The following is a 20072-nucleotide window of genomic DNA, read 5'->3' as shown; positions in this document are numbered from 1 at the left end:
AAATTTGCCAATAGAAAGTAAGTCAGCGAGAAACAGTTGATATGTATACAAGTGACATAATAAGACAAAGCCACAATTTTTAAGATTTTGGCACATATACAGTGCCGCACGGAGCGGACTACCCCAGCTGATAGGTATATTACACCTCTGTCTCCGACTTCAACTAAAAATAAAAGGGCATAAAAAATGTTTTATAATCACGAAAAGACCCATCTATTTTATATTTCTAGAAACTATAAACAGAAATAATGGTAGATTTTTTCAAAACATGAGGAAGTCAAGAACATACTTCAGTCGATAGGTCCAAATAACAATTTTAATCCTACTTATATCAAATAAATTGCAACATTGTGCCATATTCACATATTCAGGCAAAATTAAGTACAGAACGTAAAGGCGATCCCTGGCTGGGATAATTCGCCTATACATAATTTAAAAATTCATTATTTAATAAAGAATCAACGGATAATCACGATAGTTCTCATAGTCTTTACGCTTCAATATTACAATTTGTATCATTACATTGCAGTGTGCACTGCTCGGTTACCCTTATTCAGTGATGTAATGCTAGAATCTGAACATTACAAGTTTATTCTTCTGGGGAAGACGCGCCTTAAATTCTTATTACAAGCAAAATTACGAAAATCGTTTTTGAAGTCCGTCCTTTAGGGTTCGTACACAAAACTGCGATGCGACGTCGCATCGCAAAAATCTGCGAGCTCCCTCGACGCATCGCAAGAACTTGCGAATTGATTCGCATCGCACAGTGGTTGTTGTTGTTGGTCACCCTGAGAGACGCTACGCCGCACGATATCGCATCGCAGCAATTCGCATCGCAATTTTCTGCGTTGCGAATTCGCATCGCGTCGCATCGCAGTTTTGTGTTTGAGCCCTTACTCCGTCCTTTCAGGCACTTTTCAGTATATTTCGTAAAATAAATTGTTGGTAATATTTTTTTCTACTATACATCGGACTTCTCATTGGGTTGTGAAAATAAAATTAAATCAGGACACTACCTCTTATCCAATTTAAGCATTTTGTAATATCCACATAGGGTGCATATTTTAGATAAAAAGACATATCAAGTTTAATATATATTAAGAATAATTATTATTATACTGTTCATTAATTTTAACCACTATTACTGTGTAATTACGTACGCCTTTAAAATCTAATATTATTCAGTGTGACCTTTGCCAATCGCATAGGAATTGAAGATAATTATTATATTAAAGAGTTATTAGGAACGAGATCAAAGACGAAAATAAGTATTTGTATTTTAGTTTTAATAGAATGTAATTCATGTTTTAGATGTATCATCTGTTAAGTTTAGCATTACATTTTTACCGTTGATTATGTTTGTAATACTGTGCGAGTGAGATAGGTGACCCATTATTTGCTCGAAAGCATACATATTATGTAATAGTTATGTTCCGCGCTAAAGAATTGCTTTCACGCCTATTCACGACGGAAAACTCGTGACACCTAAATTCGACACGCTGATAAATATATATAACATAAATATATTAAAAAACAATTAAAAGTCGAACACGTGGAACAAGCCGTTGTGTTTATGCATATTTATTTCCAAATACGTACCTACGGGTCAATGGTAAAATCATAGTAATGCGTACGCGCAGTAATCATGTAAATATTTATTTGTGTTATTGTGAGTGAATAAAGTACAAAATCAATGACCACAGTGTTTTATTTCTCTATTTTTTTACAATATAGGAGTAGCAAACGAGCATGCACTCCACCTGATGGTAAGTGGATACTACCGCTCATTGTCATTTGTAATCAATCCCAGATAGGATTAGATTCCTGCCTGCGCTCGGCCACAGATGCGCCGCTACCCCTGAAGACTAAGCTGGACCGCCTCAGGAAAGTATCCCTTACCACAGCTACTATCTACAAACTATCACATTTTTATCGGTCTTTTATTTAGGATGCATTTCAAAATTGAAATATTATCCTGTACCTTATAGCTCTAGAATCTTTTAAATAATACGACAACCTTAATTTTTCTGTTAATTATAGTATTATAGTTTGATTATTTACTTTAGATTACTTAGATTAAAGTAATATACTTAGTTAAGTCGTCTATTGAAACTGGTGCATGTGCACGGAGTATGTATTCAATGGCCGGATAGCGGATGGCGGATGCTCCGAATGGCATGGAACCTGCGGTGAAGATCCTTCTCAACTGATTTTGAAAAACTGTGTAAAATCTATCAAACGTCCACCTTATCTATGAATTTGCTCATACTATTTTTCAATACAAAAACACGCAAGTATGAAGTCGCATACTTCATACTTGCATCGGCAAAAAGTTAGAATTCCGGTCATTCCCGGAAGAAAAAACCTATCGTTACAAAAATTCTAAAACGTCAGGTTATGTCAGCGTCAAAGTCATGTATGTCAAATGTTATGATCATCATAAATAAAATATCATTTTCACGTGTGTATTTTACTGGAGTATTATTTTGTTTTATTTCTAATTCAAACTAAATACAAGTGTTTACATTAATGTGATGTGATTATATGAGAATAAATAAACTTACTTATACTTTTTCTCCCTTCTGACATGATTCGTAATGATCATGATAATATAAAATTGTAATTTGATGATGATACGAGTTGTTATTATAACAAAATAGATAACTGAAACTTCGAATTTGCGAGATATAAATATAGTTCTACTCTTACTATCTTGTGTCTACATAGGAACTTATTTTACACCACTTAAGACACTTCAGCACACTTCAGACTAAAGAATAAAATTACTTTAATACCTCCCACTATGAATTGTATCCAATGCAATGAGAGTGCCAAATACAAATGTCCTACATGTACAAAACCATAGTAAGTATAATGAAACATATTAATAATAGGTAGCAATATTTAAGTATTTCTTTTAAATTAATTGCAATTTTATACCTGGTTATTTATTAAATTATTGCCATTTAGAGTCACAGATTAATAACTAATCTATGTTTAGAGTTAAGAGTTTTAGAGCATTTATGTAGCTTTGCATAGGGTGGTTCATGCTACAGTGTTCCAAATTTGAATTTGCCTCTTCCTTTTTGAATTCCTTGCCTATGGTAAGGGCAAGGTTTGCACCCTCAACAAAGGTTTTCTGATATATAATCCAAATTTAATTTTAATACAATATTTTTTGTAAAATACCAGTTACGTAAATCTTGAAAGATACAGATGTGAAAGTAGTAAATATTTATTTCATTTAGTTGCTCGGTTGCCTGTTGCAAAGCTCACAAAGCATCACCTTGTTCACCACCGACACCACCTCCAGAGAAACCAGAAGATGTGGAATGTAATTTCAATTATGAATTTCCAACAGAAGACACTGTCCCATTGGAAAAATTAAAGTTATTACGTAAGGAACATTTATCAAGTTTTTGTAATAAATATCAAAGTTCCCTGTTATTGTAGTCATTTCAATAATAAGCCTAGGATTGTATTCTAATTATTAAATTGCCTTAATGTTCTAATTACCTCAAATGCATGACAGGTTCTGATACACTGCAATATTATGTATTATCAATATATTTTGCTAAAAGCTGCACTCCATTTGCTACTGCTAGTGATCACTGTAAACATGTTTCACCAGAATTGAGCAGTTAACACTGCTGTTAAAAACTGAATATGAAAGAAGTGTAGAAATCTACTATCTTTAGTTGACTGAACTAATATAGGATATTTTTCTATCTTCATAATTCAAGTAAGGCTTTAACAGTCTTGTTAAACAACTGGTTATAGACATATACTATTTTAAGTAACTTGATGTAGAAAACAAGCTTGCAGTCTATTTGATGGTAACCTCTGCCAGTGCACTGCCATCTTTGTACCACCCATAGACCAGTTCTACCTGAAGTCGATCAGAGATGCACTCGTGTCCTGAAGACTCAGATCCTCATCTGTCAAATAGATATCCAAATATCTATTCAAAATCTACTTATGATAGATTACAATTAAATTGATGATTTTAATATTTTTTAATTGATTTCAGAAAACTCCCCAGATTTAAGAAAAGTTTTGGAAAATCCACATGTTAGAGAAATATTGGAGCTGTTGGATAAATCTCCTAATCCAGACATGCTTCTGAAAGAATATATGCAAGAGCCTATTTTCATAGAATTTGTGGATGCATGTTTAAATGTAGTACAAGATAAACAAACTAGTGATTAGTGACTGTTAATTAACCGACTTCAAAAAGGAGGTGGTTATCAATTCGGCCGGTATCTTTTTTTTTTTTTTTCTTCTTGATAGTGTCTGTGATACTTGATCTAAAATAAAATGAATAAAATTTTGATATCTATTTGTAATATATTTTATTATAATGACCATAATACTCTTTAGCCCTATTGTCTATCATGCTATATTGTGCCCACACGCATGCCACTTGCAACTCTCAACCCTAGTGCCGTACCTCATAAAGGTCAATCAAGATAGCATCTGTCAATATAGAATCAAGTTAAGCAAATGGAAAAAAATATAATCAGTTTATTCAAATGTTTTCTTCAATGTATTAAAATTTTACTTTCACATTTCCCATAATGCGCCTGTAAAAGTACGATCTTATAAATAAATATTAATGAAACATATTTTCAAAAATCAGTAAATTTATTAATTTAATAGTTGATTAAATTGTTTTACAAAAATAACTATTTTATACAGCATCACAAAGCGCAGCTTTCAATAGATTATCGAGTTCATCAGATTTCTTCCTTTCCTCTTCAAGTTGCTTCTCAAGCTGTTGCACAGCTTCTTTATAATTATTGTAATTGCTTATACTTTCATCAGCTACCTGTATGTTTTCCTGAAGGAGTGTTTGATCATTATCATCCAACATAAGACATTCTTGAGACTCAAATGCCATTTTACGCCTTTTGGCATCTAAATAAAGATCTAACTCGTCCTCGTAGTCTACAGCTTTATGTTTCAAACTATTCAAAACATTTGTTTCATATATCCAAGGGCTATTGCGATAATCTTCAAGTGCTGATTTATCATATATGGCATACCTATTTTCAAAGTTTCTCAGCTTGCTTATTTTTTCGTAAACTATAATATTTAGTAGGTCTATGAGATCATTATGTTCATATAAATTACTTAAATCTTGGCACGGCATCACTGAATATGCATCTGGTAATATCGCAACGACTTTACAAACAACTTGTTCTGGATTTTCAAACCAACCTATTTGCTTACAATATGTACGTACGTTTTCTTGCATACCGACATTATTTTGTGGTTGAAAGTCTAACGTAGACCTTGGCAGTTTAAGCCTATTCATTATATCTTTAATAGTATCAATATTTTCCGTATTTTTTACGTTACTGGGAATAAATTCATATGGTTTTGGATACGGAGATGAATTGTCCAAGTATTCTTTAAATTCTAGTGGAAAGGAAGGATAATTGAACAAATTCTCATCGGTGAGGACTTTCGTCAGTTTTTCAAGAGAAATATTGTAAATTTCTATGAGTTTATTTAGATCTTTATGAATTATACTCATCCGACTGTCGTTTTCAAATTTTAATTTGCACCATATTTCATTGCCGAGGTATCGTTCACAGATGGATTTTAAATGATCTATTTCAATTGGTGAAGATTTTTGGTAGTTTTTAGCCAGCCACTTCAATGCCCGTTTGGTATTATTGTCCAAAGAAGTGATTACATTATTTACATCAATATAATATATTTTATAATCTGATATAAGATTGTTATTTTTAATTTTCATTAACTGCATCTCTAAACCACTCAGATCATTTGCTGCTAGTGAAGTAATAATTGCGACCGGAATGACTTGATATTGGTACTTTTGCTTCATTATCTCATCTATTACATCAGTAATATTATGTTCAGTAATATAAAATAGTAAAGAATTCGCACCTTCTAACGCCTCGCTATAAACGTGTTTCTGTTCTTTATTTATCAAACTTACTGATATTGCAAAATTCATCAGATTATTCCAAGAATGCCTTCCAACATTAATTAAACAAGAACTTATTTCGTGCGACTTCTTGTCACCAAATGCATCTTTCAACCATTTTTCTAAATTGACTTTTCGACATAGCCATTTATCAGCCCCTGGTGATATTAAAGTGACTTTCCAGAAGAAACATTTATCATACGGATAATTAATTTGCCTTGCACGTTTTAACAATGGGGATCTTATTATTTCCATAACATTGTACGGGTCAGGTGATGGTAGTTGCCTCAATTCACCATTAAAACGGTAACCTCTATGAATAGCGTTCATATTTCTCAAAGCAGCCTTTTCTACTATCCGCCGTAAATTCTTTGCTTCCTCATAAGGCGTATTGTTTGTTAACCAAACGGGAGTATCTTCTAATAACTTTCTTCTTTTTACATTACGAGCGACTTGCTTTTTCCAAATACTGAACCATTTAATCATTAATCTTTTACTTAAAAACATTTCAGCTTTTATTTCTGCATGACAAATTTCACTGCATACTTCTGTAAATATGTTTTCTGTAGTCTCATTAGCATACAGCATAAGTTCCTTAAAGCTGTCCATTTCTTCTTTTAAAACTTCTCTCACCGTTTCCCCTTCAACTGTGTCAATAAGTTCATTTATAAGTTCTCCTGACTCTTTTTCAACTCTTGCCTTGAACTTTCTTTCTTCTTCCTCAGCTTTTCTCTGTAATTCCGCCTGTCGTTCTCTTTCTAACCTTTCTTTTAATTCCTGCTGTTTTCTCTCTTCTATTTTCTTCAGCCTCTCTTCTTCTCTCCGCCGTTCCTCCTCTCTTAGCCTCTGTTCCTCTTTTCTCCTTGCCTCTTCTCTCCGCCTCTCTACTTCCCTTCGTTTCTCTTCCTCCCTTCGCCGCATTTCTTCCTTCTGTCTTTCCTCCTCTTGTCGCCTTTCTTCTTCTCTCCTCAGCTGTTCTGCCATTTCTCTCTGTTCATCCTCTTTAACTTTCTGATCATACATTTCACGCATTTTCACCATGTCATTTGTTTCATCTGCATTTTGATCGAAATTATAGACATCATTCATATTACGATTATTCACAGAATTGAAAATACTGTTGGCTACTGTAGGCTTATTTTTACTTTGGAATATCAAGTAATTCTTGGTTTCTGGATCGTTTGGCTGCAATGCATTCTTAAACAAACTTCCTGGTGATGTTTTAGCGAATACACTGTCACCATTTGAAACAACGCCAGGTTGCATGACGTTGCCGGAGTTAAATAGAGAAGGTTTTTCGGAAAATGAAGCCTTTCCAATGGAACCAAAAATATTTGATGTAGATTTTATATCATTTCCCTGCAATGTAGTAGATTTGCCAAAAATATTTTTGTCTGCTTGAACAGTAGGTTTAAATATGTTATGACTCTCCGGAACCTCTTCCTTTTTAGTAAACAAATTTGTATGTCCACTTGAAAATATATTCTTTGAGTCTGCTTTATGGGTACTATCTAAATTATTGTCTGTTTTTTGTCCAAATATAGAGTTTCCGAAAGTCGGTTTTTTGAAAACATCATTGTTAGGCTTTGGTACTTTAAATAAGTTATTGTTTGACTTGAAGGGGTCTACATGAGCATTAGTCGCTGTACCAAAAATAGATTTTTCTGGAGCTGATTTACTTATTGATTTGAATACATTATCATGATCTTTTTCGGGACTCTCTTCAGGCTTTGAAAATTTAAATATATTTTTGGTATCTGCTGCAAATATTTTTTCGGGAGATGTTTTAACAATCTCTTTAGGTGCAATGGGTATGGCTGGCTGAAATGAGAATCCTTTGTGTTTAACACCCTCATTAGCAAACGAATATTTCGGTGGTTCTTCTGGTTTCGTAAAAATGTTTCTCTTGATTTCTTGCGTTTTATCTATGTTTACGAAAGTTTTGCTGCCGCTTAATAATTTGAAAAGTTCCGCTTTCAATGATTGAACATCTTTGTTGCTATCATTGATTGTATTGTAACCAAGATCTTCTGCGATCAACGCTGATACTTTCAATTTGCCATCGTTATTAAAACTGGAATGTAGACCGTAGTTGGCGAAATCGTAATCTGGAAGTATACCGCCGGCTATCACCTGACCTACGGTACTCTGACGCTTAGATTCTATAAGCGATATAGCTCTAGCAATTGGGTACGGATCACTGTCTTCTATAAACTGATTTCGATTTAATATTACATCATATTCATCTGTATCTGTCACTCTACTTAACCGTAATCCATAATGATTGATAAATGATTTCATACTTTCAATAGATTCGAATGACAATGTTTTCATCAATTCTTCTGCAGGATAACGCGAGCTTCCTCTGGGTGCAAAACCTTTTACTATTCTCGCGAGTGCTCGAGCTCTTACATCGTTGAAATACCTTAGTAATATACAGGCTTGCAAATAAGTGGCTCTTTGTTTAATGAGCCGGAAGAATTTCACGTAGTTGTTATTGTCTAGCGCGATGAATACTTGAATTGCAAATACGATTGGTTCCGATTTCTGTATCTCATGGGGTAGATGTTTAATCTGAAACAAAAAATAAGCATACAGTACCTCATATTTATATGCTTATTTCTTAGGATAAAAATCTTGCATTCTATAAATGGCCATCATGGCACACAGATACCAGTAAGTTCATTATCAAAGCCCCCATTGTACTATATTTTGGATACCATATACAGATTTTATGTTGGTTGTATGTCGACTTGTGTGGTGTGTGTGAGAAAAATACCCAAGTAAATTGCAAAATTACATTTAAAGCAAACAGTAGTCTTTTTGGAGTGTAATATTTCTTATTTATAATTTGATCCTCAAATTGAAATACACTGAAATCAAATCTGCTGCCAAATTTTAAAATTCAGATTTTCTTTCTATTTCTCTGCCGACAATAACTAAAATAATAAAGAGATTGCCAACTACAAATTACATCATACCTCCCATAAAAAGTTTGAGTCACCGAGGTTGAGCAAGGCAATGTATCCCCGAAACTCCGCTTCGTTTGGCTTTTGTTCTGGCGTGACCTCATCATCATCATACATATGCTTCAGGGTTTGCAGGCACTTGGTAAGGTTATCCGTGTTCAACTTTTGATCAAACTGTGTGTGTTCTAGATCGGCAAGCCTGGCAGCGCAGTGTGCGTGGAAACGAGCGCATATCTCCACTAATTGTATTGATTCTGAAAAAAATGAAAATATTATGATGATGAATATCAATTCAAATATTTTATAAAGAATGACCACTTCGAACACAAAATTATTGAAACTAAAAAGTAATAATTGTTGCAATCTAGTAACTTCGCCATGAACTTTCTCTAAGGCGCTCGAACAATCTCGCCTCGAAACTCGTTAATGAGGATGAGGATGTTGATAAGGACAATGGTACAAGATTATTAAAATCGTGTATTGTCATCGGTTTTTGATAATTCTTAAAATTTTTGAATTAAACTGAACGGTTAAAGTGGATAGGAATCGGAAATACATACATACATACATACATACAACCCAAGCTAATAAAAGCGTGTTAAAAAATGTCATTAAAATTAATAATATTTGATATTTGTGGGCCAAAACAAACCCTACTTGAATAATTTGAATTATCGATGATATCGCGTTAAATTTATCAGTACTTAAAACCTGTGATATGAATATCGATATTTATGTTAGGAACTCTTATATCTAAATTCTAAAACTTCTACTAGTTTTTTTTAACATATGGATTTATGTACTTTTCAAACCTAGGAGTGACAAATGATTATAACGTAAAGAATTATTATTATAATTTTGTGAACATCATAATTATTTTACTATTAAATAAATACCTCTACAGCACAGTGCCTGCTGTGTTATATCTTTTCGGATGCTACGAAATCTGTCCCACATGAAATGAAACCAATCCGCCAATGTCACCTGCAATACAATTTTTATAAATAGATCTTAAAATATTTACAATTTTATATTATGTGTGTATATTTTGGCTACATACAAATTAATATTTATTGATTAAAAATACACAGACTCCAATATTAGAAGAGACTTTCAATAATCATATCCACAATGGAATTCATGTTCAAATGATGCCGTATTCCGTATGTATAAATACAGATATCATCATTTTGATGACTAGCCAAGAAACGAACCTGGTATCTCCTGCAAGTCTAATGAGAATGATGAACACTCTGCCAAGTCAATCATTACATACATACATATGAGCAGGCTTGATTATACTGACATATCTATCAAATCTCTGGCCACACATTACCTTTATGTTATGTACTCTCTATGAATTTAATTTTTTTACCGTCGTTATTTCGACTCTTTTACTCGTGGACACGGCGTTGATTTATCATGAGTACCTACCTATTACATAACAAAATATATCAATTCCGCGACGATATCATTGTAGAGTCTAGAAACATTACCTGTCGCTTAGTATCAGCTATTTCGTGCAACAAATACGCGCAGGTCCTCATGAGCACGGAGGCCGGGCGAAGCTCGTAACACATTGGGATCTCCTGGTCAGCGGAGCTGCGACTGTATTGCTTCACCGCTCGCCACGGCTCCAGATCTCCATCTGAATCCACCCTCGTTTCTAACGTCATCACCTACAATGAATGGTTTGAAAGTTACTGTTACCATTTCAAAATTAAAAGATAAGTCATTAAAAAGTAATAACATTATTATAGTATAATGTATAACATTACAAGGTTTTCTATTTTAAGGCATATGTCCAATGGACACTTAAATCCATCTTGTTACTTTAAATCTACTTCAAGCAACAGAGAATTAAATCCATCCATTCTGTTACTTTAAATCAACTCCAAGCCCCCATACATAATTTTCATTATTCATCTTTCCCACCATAATCACCTTTTTATTTTATTTTTTTCGATATGAGACCAGAGACCTACATAAGTTTTAAGTGACACATTAGATTAAAATTTTCAGAATGTGTTTCGTATTAGTTGCAATAATATAGTAGTTTGTATGGAAGCTTACAATGTACAATGTGCTTACAAACATATTTAAAAATATATCAAAACTGCAAATTTGCACAGAATCTCACTTGATGTTCAAACTGTCTCTGTAGCAGTTCCTTTTCCGGGCACATGTCGGGGCACGTGCCTATGGTAGCGCCGCCGACCTTCACTCGAGAACCGGCGCCACCCCATGACCGCAATATTCTAGAAAAAAGTGGTTTTAGCTTAGTACTTCATACCAACTTCTCACTTTAAGGTTTGAATAACAGGCATGCACCTCTCATGTTTTAAAGTTGGTGCATATTACAATAATTTTCACTTGCCTAAACTGTAAAGGACAATAACGTGAGAAATTTCTCTCCTAATATTTTTAAAAAGATTTCACAAATGCATGAATTCTACTAATTTACAATAGGTCAGCTCGATGGACTATGCCATAAATTTCACTCATATTAAAGTACAGCTTTGCCCATCAATTTCATAGCAATGATGACAATAATAAGAGCTCTTAAAACGCTCAAAACTTCCAAAAATACAATATATACTTTCATAATCAACATGTACATCTTTATCCACTTATCACACTTCCATCACAAGACATTGCAAAAATCAGATGACATTTCATAACTCAAAGCAAGACTGAATAATCCAAAAATATAAAAATAGAGTAAATGTAAATTATTGATAACCAGAAATTATGTGCAAGAATATGTATTACTGAATTAGGATGTGCCTTACTTGTCTCTAGCATCCAATATCCTCCACTGCTCATCAGGTGTTAGTGACACCTTGAAGCTCAGTTGGTGCAGTTCTGCTGCCGCTTCCGATGTGCTTATATACGTGTTTGAAACAGTGATCACTGGTGACACTTCTACCGGCGCCGAAATTATAGTAGAAATGGGTTGTGCACTGTGAAAATACATAAAATATATCAGTGTCATTTCATATTGTTACTTATTTTATTACAGTAGTAAATGAACCATACAGATATCGAGTGCATTAGACAAAGTTATTTCAGTGTACAATTTGTATTAACATATTTCTACACATACTATGCATGTATTCTAAGTTGTATTACCTGACGCAACCCATGTCTGGTTAGTTAAATGTCTGTAGACATAAACAATAAACATAGTCAATTCTTTTTGGAATGATAAAGATGCTTAAAAATAAACCCTCCATGTAGACAAATCCAACAACACCTCATATGTTAGACCTGTTAAGGCATTTGGACTGTAGGGCATGCCAAGGATTGAGACATACATACATGCTGTCAGAAAACACAACCTCGCGCCAAACTGCTAGTCCGCTTCTAATATACACAGAAACAGTCGCGTCACAATAGCAAATTGTAGATCTTAGCCAGATGAAGACAGTTCGGGACTCCCCAGGCACCCGTCCGCTGCCCGCTCTCTCTCGCGGGTAGATAGCTGCGTTAGTGTGCTCTTACGTTACGGAGTATATGCACGCAACAACTTTAGAGCGGACTAGATGTTTGGCGCGGACTATAACAACATTTAGATAAGCTTATACTTACAACACAGCATTAGATCGTAAAGGCATATCAACTCTCTTCTTAACAGGTGAGAATTTAGCAACTCGCACTGGAGGCTTGCGTTTCTTCACTATAGGATCTAGATCCATTGCTGTAAATAATGAAAATTATTCAGTTTTAGTTCATAATGTGCAATCTTTAGATGGTACTACAGGCTCAAGTAGTTTTGAAGGTGGAAGGACACTGTTTTTCGACTCGAGTGGCACCACCACCACACCTATATCTGCCTAATAACAGCAGTGTTAAGTGCTGCTGTTTTTTGGTTTGAAGGGTGTGGTAAGGGAGACATTCTTTCTAAGGTATTTCAGCTTAGACCTCAGGGGTAGAGGCTCATCTGTGGCCAATCTCATATATGAATATTCTCTAGGGTTGATTACATATGTCCATGGGCGGCAGTAGCCACTTACCCTCATGACTGCATGCTCATTCTCTCTATCTGCATGTTGGAGATGTGTGTAGTTAGAAGTGATCGCATACAGTGTTAAGCACATCTTTCTTTTGGGTTGAAAGGTGTATTAAGTACATTATACTTATCCAAGGCTTTCCAACACAGTACAGATGTCCACGGATGGCATTATGCACTTACCATCAGGTAGCCTTGCAGAAAAAATTGTAAATACTTACATTTTTGCCGAGTAAATCTGTAAGATGGTGCGCCACTCATCGCTGACAATTCCTCCTCTACCTCAGGGTCCGGAGTCCAGTCTGGATCATCTTCCTTCTTGCTCTTTCTCCTTCTACAAATGAGACTTTATTAATAGATTGGACAAAGTATGGCTGTAACTGAATTGCTTATAATGTAAGACTAAAAAGTCATTAACAAAATTTCAAACCGCAATGTGAAGTGCATGCCTGTATGATTAGCATACACGATTTTTTTCTTTCTCTTACCATACTAGTGATAATTATAAAGCAGTTTTATAAAATGACTAATTTTAAGAGAATGCTGTCTACTCTTTTTTTACGTGTAAGATAGAAGTAGCAGAGGAGCATGCAGTCTACCTGTTTAGTACCTTCTGCCACCCATGAACATCAGCAATGAACGCCAGACAAGACCAGATGCCCACATGTCAATCACAGATGCACCTCTACCCCTGACAACTAAGTAGGAATGCCTTGGAGAAGTATATCTCCATTAGAACACCCTTCAAACCAGAACACAACAGCGCCTTACACTGCTGATATGATGCAGAAATAAGTTTGGTGGTGGTGCCACTGGAGAAGAACCACAGAGAGTTTTACCACTTTTAACCCTTATTACTTACACCCTACATCTTCGTGTGACATCAAACATAAAGCCATCATAGGCACCAGCGTTCAGAACAGCAAGTTCTGCCGCCTTCACTTGGTCAAACTCTACAAGACACATGTGCCTCTTGCGATACAACTTTATTCTCTGGACTTTGCCAAATTTGTTGAAATGCTTCTCCGCTGCGCCTGTTTCGAATAAACTTTCTGGAACTTTGCTGCATCTGAAATGAATTAAAAGGATTGAGAAGGAAATTGTTGAAATATACACTGTAAGCAGGTTAAGGAAATAAAGAATCCCAGGTCACATCAAGAGAAGAAATAAGGGATGTAAATTATGTTTTTTGACTTGTTCAAATTAAGAGAACATAAAAAGAGAAATCTTATACATCTGAGGGTATTATTTAAACATTTTGGTTGTGATCCCATATAAGTATGTTTGTAAATATAGAATCAAGACTACTAAATTTGCCATAATTAAAACAAAAATGGCGTATATTACGGTTTACTGAAAAGCAATTTTCGCTATGCAAATATATTTGTGTTCATCTAACATAACCTAAAATATAAAAACAAAATGCGTATTTTGTTTCGCGTCTCATCATTTTGTTTATACGAATGAAGGTCAGCGTTAGAAGGTAAACACGTGAACTTACATCACCGATGTCTTAGGGTTTACGGTTCCGTCTGGCTGTGGACTTTTCAACTTTTTCGGGGGACTCGTCGAATGATCAGTATCCATTGTTCTAGTGTTAATTTACTTCATATAATCAAGAGATAATATTATCACTTTACAAACTAGCGCTAATTTAAAGGAAAATCATAGTATAAATGCCGTTATTTTTTAAATTAAAGCCACACAAAAACAAAATGATATCCAGTTTCACTCCAACTTCTTCGCAATCATCGCTGTCATCTGTCATCTGTCATTAAAATGTCATGTACGCGTGTTTATTATTTAAAATGTAGTGTAAAAAACTGTCTATGGACAGATTAAATATTAGGTTGTCATTTGCACACAAGCTACTATATAGTCGTACCTTGTCTAAAGTATGCAATACCAGTTGCCAGTTTTATTATAATTAATACTAATTAAAATATAAAAATCAGAAGTTTTAATGAGAAACACTATTGATAGTTGCTAAAACTTAACAATGACATGAAATTTTAACTTAATATTCTTTCAAAGGTAAAAAGCGCCTGTGAATTCAACATGGCTTAATTATTACTTTAACCTCCTGGGATCTTTCGTCATATATATATTACATAGAAAAGAAAAAAATGTAACAGCACCATCTGTCAATATTTACGAGATCTTTTAGTTTTATTCAATAGATAACATGTTGGTCCACCATTTAAAACTGTGATTAGCTCATAGGATGTTACTATTTTATTGCATTGTGAATTTTAACCAAACGATGGCGTCACGGTCGGAAACAAGTAGTAAGTGAATTTGAGATTTTTATTCAAATATCGATGTTTTTATAAAAAATATGTATTTTTATCGTTTATAATAAATCATTTTTACTAAATATGAGTCTGCAATGCTTGTAGGTTACATTAAAAATTATGAAATATCGGATGAAAGTTTTATGTCATACTGGTACCACATGAGTTCCCAATTACTACTGTGAATGGAAGAGTCCCAGTGTAATACTCATATGACATAAACATTTTTCTTTCTCGAACTTCATATTTTAATGTTATTCTTGTTTGTTATTACGAGCTTACGCAATTACGAAATATCCGCTATGCTAGACGACTCAAAGCTAGACTTAACTAATGAAGATGACCTAGAAGACGTAACATTACAATGTCATGATGGCAACAATGACTCGTATTCTGGTTTCTCGAATTAGAATTCGAATTCGGTTTATTGAAGTAGAAAGTTGTGCAGGTTTTGATATTTTTATCGGGTCCTCAATTATAATTAATGGAAGGGGCCATCCTAGAGCCTTAAGGATTTACTTTGGGTGAATCGGCAGTCCGCAAAATTTGCGAAATACTTATATCAGATTAACATTTTTATTGTGTTCATTATTTCACTAATACAAAATTGGAAGACTTTTTGAAAGGAGGTTTTCATATAACGACAACTAAAACAGATTTGCAAAGACCTGCGAGTTTTCTAATGAAAAAAGCGACGGGAATATCGAAATCATTAGCTAGGATAAATAGTTCTCACATGGTGGTTGGACAACAAACACACTGGACTGTGTCATTACACTGAATCTGACAGTAATTCGAGTTCGATTGGCAGTTCGAAGACGAAGACATATTAATAGAAGGCTAAAATAAAACCCATGTCAACCGAAAGTTTCCGTTATCATAAAGTACATAATTTAGTCCAATACTCCAACGTTCCAAATAAATGCAGAAAACCAAAATACAGCAACTACAAGAGCATATTGTATTAAATGCAATATATATTTCAATAAAACATAATTGTTTCTTATAATTCAACAAAAAAAGAATTTTTTAATCACCAATTTATACTTTTTGTAACCATATTTTGTGTTCAGTTATCAATTTTGTCATAATAAGAACGTACCGCAAATTTATTAAATAGTATTATTTTTACTTTAAAAAAATATTTATATAATCTGTGTACTGTGACTTAATAACGGAACATATTTTAAGTTTATTTGATGACTGTGATATATGTTAGAAAAAATATACAAGTTAAGTTAAGTTAAGACAGTTAAGTTTACTGCTGAATGTGATTGTGAGAATCATTTTTTTAAATTGAGTGTGACTGTTTAAAATTATAGATTAAGATATAATTGTACACAACACAGACAGTATTTTTTTACAATACATTTCTCATATTACCAAAATTTTACATTAATATATATGATTAATGTTCTATGTCATATATATATGACACAAATAATAGTTGTAATTGGGAACTCACGTGTTATATATATGACATTGAGAAAATCCATATTTTCCGACTTACATTTTTTGTTATATTTTTTCCTGTAATTCTGTTACCTATTGTATTGGTCAGGATAAATTTAATTCAAATTCCTAACAACTTTTTTTCCTGGGTCCCAGGAGGTTAATGACCGTATAAATATTAATGTAACAATATTATTTAATGAAAGATTATTATTTTATTTATAGTTGGTGGTGATGATGTTGAAACCATTTTTGGGGAAAGTTAAGACACGCTGGGAATAAGCTGATCTAACATACAAAAAGATCAATTCCTGATTAGACATTGCTTACATTTTATATCTATTTGTTCAACAATGTACATGTATATTATTATGCAATTCATTCTGAGGTCTTTAGCAGTGCAAGGGTGTATAAAAATATTTCCTACGCGTACCTCAGATTTATATGGCTGACATCGTTGTGCATTAAGGTTAATTCATCCTTATGGAGTTTATAAAATTACTTAGCTTGCATGATATATTTAAGTTGTGTATTGATCAATAACTGTTCAAAATAAGATCCTATTGAAACATTGATTATTTATAAAGTCATTGTCAAGATTTTATACAGATATAAATATTTAAACGACGCGTCTAAATAACTCTTACAGGTCCTTATCCAACATTTTCTTTCTGACCGACGGTGAAACGAAAAGTCACTTTAGCGAAAGACACAAGTTAGTAAGTTTCACACATGTTTAAGCTCATCGTGGAGAATGGTTTCCTTCAATGTTAAGGAAGCCTTTCTTTATGCAATTATATATTATGTAGTCTATACTTTAAATGTATTGTAACATGACCAGCTTCGCAAATGAAGCGCAAGCAGCCTTAACAAAGAACTATAAAACAACAATGATCAGACGAAACTGTTTGCTAAACTGAATCATCTAATTGGCTGATTTTTGCAGTACTTTCGCTTCATTGTGATTGATCTGGCAATGAAGTGGGGAACTGTGACGACATTGTTATAACTGAATGATGTAACCACATTCCGCACAAAACTCGCTAGTTCCGGATCGGTACGTTCCGGATGTACCTGTCACTTTCTAATGTCGAACGCCGCTTGCTAGATATTTCGGCAATTAAGTCAAAACGCTAGATTAGTCACTTCAAGCTTTTATTGGCATTCTTCAGCATTCTTAATAGTAATCTGCTTAATTGTATTACGCTCTGTTTGAGTTTTATATTTGCGAAATTGCGAGTTTTATATCTGCCTAATGCTTAGTGGCATTACAGACTAATAAATAATTGATTACAAATTCTAAACAGGCTTAATGTCCAATATAAGGACAATCGCAAATGATTTACCTTCCCTAATACAAAGTTAAATTACAATAACTTTAAACTGAAAATAATTCAATATAATGTAACAAAATCTTCCTGGTCCTTCAGGGGCGTCTAAGCCCTGAACATTCCTATGTTGCTTTTGCCCTGACCCTGTAAATGCTACTAATACAGAAAAAATCACAAAAAAATCTGAAAGGCGACGTCTATGCTAATGCACACTCGGATTACATATTTTCAAATGATGGAATTGATCATACAAGTAGGTTTTCAAATGATGCGTGAATCTGGTGAATTTTAAGGTGGGTTCATCTGCCACCAGGCCATATTATGTTCACGTTGTCACGTGGAGAGTTGCAAGCAGTATCTACCTTAAAAGTGTAACAACAACAAGCAAATCTAAAAAGGAATCAAAAAGAGGAGAGATAGAAAGAAGGCAAAACTGTAGATATATTTTTTTCTGTCGTTTAGGAAGACAGCATAGCACCGCAGCAATTGAGAAGGGATTGCTAGAAATTCCATTCATCTATCTGCTCTTATTACTGCTAGCTTGCCTTAGCTTCCGCTAAGCTACACTTTGTATTATTCTCGCTACAATTCATCTTAAAATCTCAATCAAATGCATGGGAAAATAGGAAGGTGTTACTATTCTAGATTGATCCCACACCACGTATAGAAATATGAGATCAATAAACATGTGTTTATCTTAATTTAGCCGTATTTAAAGAAATTATTGAGAATATATCCCAAACTTTGTACTGAATTTCTCAGAGACTACTCAGACGCCTATGAAACAACCATTCAACCAAGTCATCAATCTTAAGAGTCCGATACATGTAACCTACACACACAAGCAAACACATTGTGTTGTTGTTTTGCAATTGTCCAACTTTTAAGATCCTGTTGTGTCCTCGATATTAATTCGTGGCAGGAAAGCTAAGGAGCGGTGATTCACCTCGGATGACGTCACTACAATAAATTCGGGTGTCGCATTCCGGCGGCGGCCATGCGGTTATATAAAAGAAAGTGGCGCGGCCGCGCAGCGACCTTGCTCGGTGAAAGGCGTGGCGCAAGTGGCACAGCCGGAACTCGCTCTTCCCACGGACCGATCCCGCGCCTCTCGCCGACCATGCCGTTATGCGCCCGCGCAACTTTCGGTAACCGGTTCGCTTGCTAGCGCAAAAAATGCACTGTTCTTGGACCGAAGCCAGTTTAGAAGATTCCGACCGGCGTACATAAAACACGGAATGTTGCAAACTATCTGTAACACTCGCGACGCTAGCTTTTTTGCTCGAAGACAATTTCAAAATGAACGATTATTCCGCCTTCCCTTGTCTTGTCGTAACCTACATTGTTCCGTTTAAGGTGTTTTTCTGCTTTTCGGCGGTAATCAAAAATCTACTGTCAGTACGTGACTAGATCATCAAATAAAAAAAATGCGAAATATTTAGAGCGTACCGAGAGATGAATAAAACATTTATGAATGAAACAGTTGACGCAATGTTTTGTGGGGTAACTGGACTTTTTATAATAAACTCTATAAATCTAACAAAAACGGTCAAACGTCAAAGTGTTTGCCGTTTAATTACATGCTTCGCCAAAAACTGCCTTGGGTTATAAATATAACCGAGCATGTTGATAAAAAGCTGCATATTTTCTTAAAGAATCTGTATGCTAAATACTTTCTAGCAATATTTAAATGCCAGCAATCAATCAGCAAATGGTCTAGAAAGGAGACCGTTAAATTTATATGAATCAAATGCTTAGTACGGTACATACAAGATGTTTAATTCTCGATACCGATATTCACACGATGAGTTGGTGATAAAATAAACAGCTAGGTAGCATGAACTACTTTCATATGCCAATTAAACTCAAGATTCTTTGAATAAACGCTCAGCCGCAATATCTCTTACGTTTATAATTCAACATATATTATAGATAATTAAGTATTTATATTTTATGATCCTTATTAAATTCAATTTAAATCGGTCACTTTCGAAATTCTTATTTTAATGCTATAAAAATGTTTGATTGAAAACCTACACAGTACCAGTATGTCTATAG

The 20072-nt window shown here is 34.2% G+C and overlaps 1 protein-coding gene across 1 annotated transcript; it reads right to left on the bottom strand.

Moving 5' to 3' along the window:
• Nucleotides 1-4625: 4625 nt before the first annotated feature.
• xmas (RRM_XMAS2 and SAC3_GANP domain-containing protein xmas) lies at nt 4626-14698 on the bottom strand. The gene is made up of 10 exons (XM_073093260.1): nt 14439-14698; nt 13800-14006; nt 13159-13271; nt 12517-12625; nt 11718-11888; nt 11066-11183; nt 10422-10604; nt 9822-9909; nt 8938-9179; nt 4626-8530 (listed from the first exon to the last, which is right to left on the bottom strand). Exons 1-10 carry the CDS (start codon nt 14522-14524, stop codon nt 4691-4693), a joined length of 5157 nt encoding a protein of 1718 aa, XP_072949361.1. The 5' UTR covers nt 14525-14698; the 3' UTR covers nt 4626-4690.
• Between the last annotated feature and the right edge of the window lie 5374 nt (nt 14699-20072).

The sequence above is a fragment of the Epargyreus clarus genome, unplaced genomic scaffold (genome assembly GCF_041222505.1).
Source record: "Epargyreus clarus isolate Ecla_fem2 unplaced genomic scaffold, WU_Ecla_fem_2.2 ptg000004l, whole genome shotgun sequence".
Lineage (NCBI taxonomy): Eukaryota > Metazoa > Arthropoda > Insecta > Lepidoptera > Hesperiidae > Epargyreus > Epargyreus clarus.
The sequence above is the reverse complement of the archived record's forward strand: the minus strand, read 5'-3'. Positions and strand labels throughout refer to the sequence as shown.

What these genes read in the sequence shown, in the direction of transcription:
- xmas (XM_073093260.1), bottom strand. Translation starts at nt 14,524, where the DNA reads ATGGATACTGATCATTCGACGAGTCCCCCGAAAAAGTTGAAAAGTCCA. An exon ending in CAGATTTACTCGGCAAAAAT is followed by an intron (nt 12,626 to 13,158) that starts GTAAGTATTTAC and finishes CATTATTTACAG; the next exon opens with CAATGGATCTAGATCCTATA. An exon ending in TTACGATCTAATGCTGTGTT is followed by an intron (nt 11,889 to 12,516) that starts GTAAGTATAAGC and finishes GTATTTTCACAG; the next exon opens with TGCACAACCCATTTCTACTA.